At 53.0% G+C, this 9890-nt stretch overlaps 2 protein-coding genes across 2 annotated transcripts in view; one reads left to right on the forward strand and one right to left on the reverse strand.

The window, feature by feature from the left end:
• ATP5MC1 (ATP synthase membrane subunit c locus 1) overlaps nucleotides 1-9890 on the forward strand; it is a 253514-nt gene that overhangs the window by 82612 nt on the left and 161012 nt on the right. The window lies entirely within an intron of this gene.
• On the reverse strand, nucleotides 6241-8936 carry HOXB2 (homeobox B2). Its single transcript, XM_062626502.1, has 2 exons — nucleotides 8216-8936; nucleotides 6241-7429 (listed from the first exon to the last, which is right to left on the reverse strand). Exons 1-2 carry the CDS (start codon nucleotides 8601-8603, stop codon nucleotides 6834-6836), a joined length of 984 nt encoding a protein of 327 aa, XP_062482486.1. The 5' UTR covers nucleotides 8604-8936; the 3' UTR covers nucleotides 6241-6833.

A 9890-nucleotide genomic window follows, 5' to 3' on the forward strand; every position in this document is an offset into this window, starting at 1 on the left:
TAGGAAGACAGAATGGCTTTTGTTGGAGACATAGCATGCCCAGCTTTACAATTAGAGGAATAGAACTAAAAATGATCCATGTGTCTATCTGTTATCTTCCTCTCCATCCCTCCTCCCGTGCACCCACACACTTTATACTGAAAACAAACGGTGTCTTAAGGGCTATACCCGACTCTGGACCATTAAAATCTGCTTTTCCAGGGCAAACCTGATTAACCTTTCCCCAAATCTGCTCCCAGAGCAGAGATTTCCCCTGACAGGGTCCAGTTGATGAGTAGGTGGAAAGACACTGACTTCGGGCCGGCCACTCAACTGCTCAAAGAATGGAAACATAGGTAGGCAACATTTATTTACTTGTTAGCAGAAGGGAGACAAGAGCACCCAACAATATGACGCCCACAGCCATTTGTTACTTGTCAGGATATTTACTGGTTACTCAGCCTCGAAGAAGAACCAGGAGGGCTCTTTTTCTTCTCTCCCCCAGGCCAAAAGTTCACTTCGGGCAGCATAAACACGTCCTGGAGTTGGTAGGTTTGGCTGATGCAACACGTTGGGTAACATTTGTTAAGAAACTACAACCCAGGCAGCCATAGCATCACCCTCCCTCCCTCAGCCTCCCCCCCCCCCCCCTTCGTGAGCTGTGGCCAATTGCAACCCTCGTCCTTCAATAAAAAGAGTAACGAGAAACTATTTCCAGAGCTGCGTGCGGATTTATTCATCTCTTCCTCTCCTCTGCATCTTTGCTGATGCTGAGGTGTACAAGAGGGAAATTTTGGGGTGTAACAAACGTTAACCAACCGAAAGTGAATATCAAGATTCAAAGCGACTCTTATGCCTTTTCCCTTGCAAGAGAAATGCACTTCTAATTTGATTCCAAAAGTGGGTTTTGTATTACGTTGCACTCGCGTTTAAATGAATGTATTCCGTTTAAGCGATGCTTCTAATAGATGATTAATGGGCGTAAAGTTAAAGAAAAGAAAAGGATAGATGTTTATTCCGTCCTTGAATCAATTGTTTCGTGTTGTCTGTTCATTTTCCACCGTGATCTCACTCCACTGCTGCATTAAAGAGATGGTTTATGTCGTTAAAATACAGCTGTGCCCTGGGAGGGAGCTCGCTGCTATGGAGTTCTGGAGGGGAAAGTTCTGCTCTACATCTACTTTCAGCGAAGGGTAACCCGAGTTCAGAGCTGAGGCAGCTCTGAGGTGAGAGCACGGAGTTTCTCTGGTAGATGGAACGCTCGGTTAAGGTGGGATCATGATTTTAGCCATGAAAAGCAGCTGAACCGCTGACCCGAGGGAGCGGATCAGGGTCCGGGCTGCAGGAACGGGGATGGAGCCGAGCAGGGGACGTGCGTGGTCACCCTGGCAAAGGCTCTTTTCTCCCGCTGCGGAGGTACCTGTAGGATCACGAAGGATGGGGTGCGGAGCCGTGTCCTCAAGCGAAGGGGCCGCTGCCTCTCTCCCGTCTCTCTTTCCTGCCTGGGGAGCCCGGGCAGTACCACACAGGGCAGGTCTCGGGGTGCGCCGGAACGGAAGATGCTGGGTCCCCCCACGAGGCTGCCAGGCTGACCGCCGCGGGCAGGGCTGCGGCGCAAGCTGGGCCCCCAAAGTGCTGTGTTATTCCCCACAAGTACATGGCTGGTGGCGACTGCCCGGTGTTTTCGAAACCCGCAGCACCAACGTGCGTGCAGTCGCAGTGGGAAGCCCGTTTCCAAATTCCCTTCTCTTCCCCTTGCCCTGGATGCGAAAGGAAATCACCGCTGTTACCGTGACTGGGTTTAATTCCCCTTGTGCAGGACGTGTAGGACCCCTTTTCGGTACAGACCCTCCTAACACGCAGGAGAAAGGAAACTCAGATTATCGTTAGCAACCAGGCGCCGGAGGAGCCGAATTCTTTCACTACTGCATTTATTTCTTTAAAACCTCATTTTTGGCCAGTTGAGAGAGGGAAGGTGGGCAAAGAAAAGGTGGCGATTCCCAAATTATCTGTCCTATATCCCTCAAATACTTCCTTTGTTTTCATCGTATTTATTACTTGATTTTCACTCATGTCTTGGGGGGAGACAGCGGTTATTCCTACCCCCTAAACCACGGGTGTCCTCTTTTGGTGATGCTGTGTGGAAACACTCCTTAAGGAAATCTTTACCCGCGACAGACAGGGAAGTTTTTCTGTTGTAGGTGACACAGAAGGAATGAGGCATTTCCAAAGGCTCCAGGGTGCTCAGAGTCTTCAGACGTTTCGTTTTGGAGTTAAATATAACCCTCTGCAGAGAAAGTTTGTGTCGTGCGTTAAGAAGTGTCACTTCTGGCTCCTGGTGGGTTGATTTATAGGAAGCGCTGCTGGCGCTGGTGGTGCGTGGTTGGCTGCGGGCATCGTTAGCACCAAAAAGGACTTGTCCCTTGGAATTGTCAGAGAAATTTATAGCCCCGGCATGTGTCTTGGTTAGATCATAGCCTGCTAAGCTATATTTGGGGCTAAAAACTGAAGAGGGAAAAGCAAATAGTACATGGAAAAATGCTCCAGAGTTTGGGAGTCCAAAGAAAAGCAGGAGAGCCTTTTAATGAGTTACAAGCATGGGGCTATCTCCGAGCTATATAATAAATAGGGGACAATTAAGATAAGATAGAAAAGTTCTTTCTGCCTCTCCCGGGCAAACAAAATTCCTTCTCTGACTGCTCTGGGGACCTGGTATCGGGTGTTTCTATGTGGTCCCCGGGGCAGAAGTGTGTCTCGCTGATGAGATTCCTTTAAGCCTTTCTGCTGGGTGGGAATGGATGGGACAGCTCTGGACCTGGCTTCTCACCCCAGGCCAGCCCCTCTCCCGGCTCCTTGAGAGCTCAGCTCAGCGTCCTCGAGGGACGCGTAGTCCGGGGAGTACAGGGCCAGGGTCGGACCGACCCAGGGGATTCCACAGTCACGGGTTTCCTTCAGATCCAGCACCCGGCAGACTCGGCCTGGGCCAGCTCCACCTAAACCTGCCCTTTAACAAGAGCATGAATTTATTAACTACCTCATCAATTATGCTAACAGTAGGTCAGCGTTGCTCACCCCAACCAGCGTTAGTCTGAGCTGTATCCCTCCGTGATGAGGGCTAGATTCACCTGCCCCAAGTCCAGCGCTTCTTAAGCTAGTTTCTCCGAACCCACCACTCCCTATTTTCCTTTTCCAAGAGGAAAAAAATAATACTCGGCATAACTGGGATGGATGCGGGAGGTGCCAGGCCGGCCAGCAGAAGGTCCCCTCTCCCTGAGGACGAGGAAAGGATGTTAGAACTCAGCTGGGAAAGCGGTCCCAGGGGGGATATTCCCAGAAAGCCAGAGCTTGGCACTGGCAGCTCGTGAGGAAGGTCGGGAGATTCCCGGGAGAATTTAACTCTTCCCACCTCACTCATCCTCTTCACCGGTTTCCACCCTTCCCGGATGGGTTTAACCTCCTCAGGGCTTCAAGTAGCTCTTTAGCAAACACATCCCCAGACTAGATCAGCGCAAGATAAATATTACTTTTAGCATCCCTACAACCCGTGCGAGCGCGCCTCATTTGCATACTCCGAGGTTAATAATCGTGAGGCAATTGCAGTGTTTTGACAACGATCAAGGGCTGAATCCGCTTAATATGCTTAATATATGCCCTCCAGTTGCACAGAACAGAAGGGCAAGGTTGCAAATACGCATTCCCCATTTGTTTGACATTTTGAAGAAGGTAAAGAATGGCTGAACTAATGGCGAAATCTTACAGTCATTCAATAATTTAAATTTTATTGAATATTCCCCTTCTTTCCTCCGACATTTCAGTCGTGCTAATTAGGACAAATCCGAAGGGCCCTGCTGTTAGCGAGGATAATAACTGGCGAGCTTCCATTTATTAAGTCACTTTCCGTGGGTGTAGAATTGATCTGCGGCTGTGACTGGCATGCTTCCTAGACCTGCAGCAACTTTGGGAAGTCATTACGAGCTGCAGAAGGGCCCTCGTTAGAGATCTGTATTGATAAGGTGTCAGGGTTTATGGTGGGGAGAGGGCTGGAAAACCCTTCCCCGTCCCGGTCCCTCCCCAGGACCCGCAGAGGCCGGGGTCCCTCCCCTCCGCCTCGCCCTTCCCCTCCGCCCTTCCCTATGGAAAAGGGCGTGTGGGCTCGTGGAAATCCGCCGCAAGATCCATTTGCGGGGAGATCTATCCCTGCTCACGTAGGTTGAAGTTGATTCAGGAGCTGCCTGCCCTAGGGAGGGCTGGCGGGGGGTGCGGAGCAGGGATCACTGCAAGCCCCCAGGCCCCGATTGCCCCACTCCTGACTCCGGTCCTGCCGTCCCCAACAAACCCACATTCAGGATTGCAAGGGGAGGGGGGAAGGCGAGAAGGGAACTATGTAAAGCACTGGAACAAATGGCGCTTTGATAGACAGCGTCTGGCGGTGCCAACGCTGCCGCTGAGTGCGTTCCAGAAGCTGGAGATATTAAATAAACTTAAAGATAATGAATAGCCTTCTGTGGGGCTGTGCCTGGGCTTTACACCCCCCCCCCAGCCCAGCTCGGGACTGCCTGGAGAGGGACGATGACTGAGGACAGCACCAGCGCTGGGGACACGACACCGAGGGGACACCCCCGGGCCGGGGGCAGCTTGTCTGCAGGCAGCGCTGGGCGCTGCCTCCTCTTTATAGGAAGGTGTTAAGTAACGTTCAGACGCATATTTTAACCGCCATCTACTTCGATTTTCAATATAAACCCTTCCCGGAGTGAGCCGGTAGCGGATGGCAACGGCGGCTGGCCTGGTGGGGGAAGAGAATGGCGATATTATTAAGAATAAGAAGGTAAAATCATGCCCACCCCACTCCCTTTGTTCCAGCGAGAAGAGAGAATCCAGCTCTGCGAGCAGTAATTTGGGAAACATCTGTCGAGGCCTTTCTTTATTTGATTTTATTTCTTTTTACAGCCCGAAGTAGAAAGCAAAGCCCGGCTCTGATGCTCTTCATCCCAAACAAAATACTCGGGAGGTCTCCCTGGGGGCTCCGGGCAAGGGGGTGACGCCCCCCCTCGCCCCCCATCCCCAGCAAACCCCAGGCACCAGCGCGGCTTTGTAGGGGGCCTGGGGAACCGAGAGTCAGGGCCAGGACTCAACGGTACCCACTCCAATCCTCTCCTCTCCGCGGGTCCCCCCCCCCCTTCCACGTTCTCGCCCCTTCCCCCATCGCCCTCCCTCCCGCCGGTCTCACCTTTCCGCGCTATTTCCGCGCACCCCCCGCTTGAACGCGTCCCAAATATCCACCCCGTGTCTGAGGAAACACCGATGACTTAGCAAAGACGTAATATGATTTATTTGGGGTGTCACCGCGATTGATTCCTGCTCTGACCCCTTTTCATTCACAAGCTGAGCCCCCCCCCCCGTTCCCTGATATATGAGTTTTGTGTTTAAAATTACACGTTGAGAGGAAGGTTTCGTGCAGGCGGGCGCTGCGGAGGGAGGAAAGGGCCGATCCCTGAGGCCGAAGCCTTCTGTATGGCTGGAAAAGGAAGAGGGGAAAATAAAGGCCTGTTCCAGGCTAAGATCTTACCCACTTTTTCTTCTGCAACATTTATTTGTTGATTAAAATGCCAGCACCACCCACCCCTTCAGCGTGGGGGGGGGGGTGTATGGGGGGGTTCATCCTCCCTTTCCGCCTATTTGAGGGGGTTTTTGGTGGTCCGGGAGGGTTAAAACGCGATCGGCCCCTCTGTGTTCTCCTCTCCGAGAGGCAAGGACTGAGATGAGGGCGAGAAGCTGGGCTGGGGGCGTAAGGGGGGAGCGAGGGGGAAGTGTAGCCGCGGGGATTACGCGGCCCCGCCGCCCCCAGCTCGGCCGCGGAACGTGCGGAGGCTCCGCGGAGCTGCGCGGTCCCCGGCGCGGCCCCGGGCTTCGCCTTTGTGCCGCTTCCCACGCCGGGCGGGGAGAGGGGGACACGTCCATAAATCCAGCCTCAGATGCTGAAATTGGGAACAAATGTCCCTGTTCGATTCAGTGAAAAACCGAAATAAGTTAAATACAAAGCAAGCTCACGGGAAATGAACCGAGCTGAAGGCAGCGGCGGCTTCTGCTTGGAGAAACCTCCTGAAATGTTGGTTGGGAGCAATTCCTTTTGTCTCCCCTCTCAATGCACACGAGGACCTTACTGGGACACCATTGCTGTAGACCAGGAAGGAGGGAGGCGAAGGATTTAGGCAAAAAACAGTTCATTTTCGATGGAAATATGTAGCGAGCAACACACGGGTCTGGATTTTATAAAGACATTTATTCACTCTATGAAAATAATGTGCAATAAATAATTTGCCATTTACTATTAAAGGATTTGAATAAATAGTCTACATCTAAAACTTAAAAAGAGGAAGGAAAATTCCTCTCTTAATTATTTTTTATGCTTATTTTTGACTTTTATTAAGAAATCTAAAAGTCTCGTTCTGTTTCCTGAGAAAGTCGCTGGAAGGATTGAAAAAGATTTCCTCTCGAGGGCTGACATCTCGGATGTGCTGGGGGACTAACGGGCACCTTCTTCCAAATAAATAAGGGACGAAACAAATAAAACTAGAATTAAATACCTGCGTTTAGCAAAACTCGGGCTGCTTTTTCATGTGAGCCTTCTAGAATAAATGGCGGGGGGGAGGGAGTGATTCGGGTCCCACCATGTGAGGAGCTTGAAAGGAAAGGCTTTGGGGGGCAGGATGGGATGATTGAATGAGAGATGGACTGGGGGGGGGGTCGTTGTGGCTGCTCTCCTTACAGGAAACTAGGGGAGCTGCTTGGGGCTGAAGAGATTCCAGCCGCCTGGAAGGGGCAGAAACGGCGGCCCGGCCGGGAGCGGGGAATCGCTACTGGCAATTGAAATGTTGTAAATCGATCGTACAAAGTGCGCTGGTAAAAAAGTCCAGGTCTTCCTCGGAGAAGGGCACGGGGCTCTCCAGGGCTCCGTGAAGGCCGGGGGAAAGCCCTTCGGCGAGCTGGAGGCAAGACTCTGCTGAGAGGATGCTCAGCTCTGGCAGCAAAGGCGAGCCCTGGCTCCCGGGAGGACCACGGGCCGCGGGGCCGGCGCCACCGGTCCCTCCTGCCTGCGGCGGGCTGCCGGGCTCCGCCAGCCCCGGCCTGGTGCTGCCGTGGGGCACCGGGGTCGCGGGGCTCCCCCCCGGTTCTTCCGCGGGGTCGCTGCCCTCGTCCGCTGCGGGGTAGGTGAGCTCCGCGTCGGGGCTTTCCTTGTACTGGGTCTGCCTCTTGTGCTTCATGCGGCGGTTCTGGAACCAGACCTTGACTTGCCGCTCGGTGAGGTCGAGCAGAGCCGCGATCTCCACCCGCCGGGGCCTGCAGAGGTATTTGTTGAAGTGAAATTCCTTCTCCAGCTCCAGCAGCTGCGTGTTGGTGTACGCGGTCCGGAGCCTCCGGGCGCCGCCGGGCTCTGCCGGCCCCTGGGTGTCTTAAACACACAGAAAACCGCAGGCTGCGAGGGGGGAGCGGGGCAGGGGGGAGCTGGGGCCGCCCCCCCCCAGGGCAGCCAGGGCCGAGCCCCTCTCTAATAGGAGGGGGGGAAGAAATGTGGAATTAAACTCTTCCCACTGTCGGAGAGGATTGGAAACAGCTCTCCGCTCCCCTTCCCGAGGATAAGAAAGGATTTTTCTCCCTGGCCTCTCCCTTTAGGGACCTTCCGTCGCTGCCGCCTGGGCGGATAATGGGAATTGCCACTCACTACTTCCCTTTATTCTTTATTTTTATCCTCCCATTCCTTTCGCCAGCAAAGGACTTTGCGGGGCCTTGATTTCGTTATTCCTGTGTTACTGGTCAGCCGGTACCCACCCTTCTCCTACCCGGCCGGTGCTACCGAGCCCCTGAGGCGGCGGCCCGGGGGGAAGAGGGTCCCTGGCTCGGGCTACCCGACCAAGGGGCGCCCTGGGAGGAAGCTGCGGCTTTGTCGGTTGCCTGGGGAAGGATTTGGGGTGTATTTAGTTTATTCCGCAATGGGAGCTGCCTCTCCCCACAGTACCGGAGCCTCTCGCTCTTCCCTCCTCCCCATTCTGCTGATGCAGCCTTGCCCGTCCTGTTCCTTCCCCCCCCCCCCCCATCCGCTCTTTATTCTGGTTTTTGTTGTTGGTTTGTGTTTGTGGGTGTTTTTCTTTCCCGTAGGCTGTAAAAGGATTCAGGGCTGGGAGGGAAAGCGAAGCAAAGGGGCCGCGGTAGCTCCCCCTCACCCCCTCATTATACGAACCTGCAGGAGATCCTGCGGCAGGGACCGGCATCGAGGATGATGATGATGGGGGGGAAGAAGAGGATGGAGCCTGGGTAGCTTTCTTGGAGGATTTCTTCTCCTTCATCCAGGGGAATTCGGCTGCCAAGAGGCCGGGCGGTGCCGGAGGCTGAGGCTGGAGCTGAAGCAGGCCATGAGGTGTTCTTTTTTGGCTCCTCGGTCTTGCTTGGCTGCTGGAACAAGGATTCAGGCTGAGGACGGTTTGCTCAAAAGGAGGAGGAATTAATGTCGAGTCCTTGATTGATGAAGTTTGAAATGTCTCCAGGACAGCGGGAAGAGACGTCAGGCACTCTGCGAGCGAAGGCTGGCTATTTATAAACCCGATCTCCCTCTCAAATTCAAAATTCATGGCTTTCCCAGGGCCCAGGGTTTAAAAAGCGGGAGGGGGGAGAGGGAGGAGGAGGGGAAGAAGGAAAGAAATCGGAGGGCCTTAGTTTTGATGGCAGTGATGATGATGGTTCTCGGGCTTTTTATAATTGTTATATTGCTGATAATACAGGCGTATGGGGACCTTGCTCTATTAAACTCGAGACTGGGACGAAATTGCAGCCAATTCCTGGTCACGTGGCCAGCCCTGGCCAATGGCAGGCGGGGCCTGGTGGCAAACAGAAAGCATTATTTTCTTTAATTGATTAAAAAGGGGGGGGGGGGAAGGAGAGAGATCCCCAGAAAAACCTCTACCCCCTACCCCAGCCACCGCCATCGCTCCCGACTGTGCTGCCTGCCCTGCCTGTGCTGCCTGCCCTGCTTGGTGTTGCCTGCCCTGCCTGCTCCGGGCAGCTCCAGCTGCCCTCGCTGGTCTCCCCACAGTTCACACCCCCGGGAGGTGCCCGGTGCCCCACTCAGTGCCTGCCCGTGGGCAGGGATGAGCAGGCTGCCCATCACAGATGTATCTGTATCTCTATATATTCATCTACCTAGCTAGCTACCTGCCTTTATACTCCTATATCTCTGTACCGCTATACTGCTATATATCTGTATCTCTGTATCTCTATGTCTCTGTATCTCTATCTCTGTATCTCTAAACCTCTGTATCTCTGCATATCGCAGAGCTTGGAGAGTTGAAGCCTACATTTGTGCGAGTCTGTACATGAGCATTTCTGAAATCAACGGAGCTTTCAAGTCAAGTCTAGTTAGACTGGCCTGATTTCCCGAGTTAAATTACTTATAAAGAAAAGCCCAAACCTTCTGCTTCTAAAGGCAGACTTAATGGACCCTTTGCACTTGCCTGAAAGGCCAAGCATATTTTAGGGGCATGGATATCTTTAAAATCGCATTTCTTCCTTCCCATCTTTTTTTTCCCCGTTTTTTCCTCACTTCCACTTCCAGAGTTTACAAAATAAAGAAATAAAACGAAAAGTCGTTTCCCCGGAAGATTTCCCCTCCCTTTTCAAGTGCCCTGCTCCACACAAACCCAAAAGAAGAGAGAAACGATCAATCTTTTCTTCTCGAAAGACTTTTGACAGCTTGGCCTGACTGACTCAGCAAAGAGATTGGGCTTTTGCTGAGGGCTTATTTAGACCAAGAAAGATGGCAAAATTTAACTCAAAGGCTTGAATTTAGGAAGTTTAGAAAGTAAAAATTGTGGAGGGAGGGGGGATAAGCTGCTGGGGCTCGGGTTTTCCAGCCCCGTTTC

The sequence above is a fragment of the Pezoporus occidentalis genome, unplaced genomic scaffold (assembly GCF_034315485.1).
Source record: "Pezoporus occidentalis ecotype Australia unplaced genomic scaffold, CSIRO_AGI_Poc_V1 ctg293, whole genome shotgun sequence".
Lineage (NCBI taxonomy): Eukaryota > Metazoa > Chordata > Aves > Psittaciformes > Psittacidae > Pezoporus > Pezoporus occidentalis.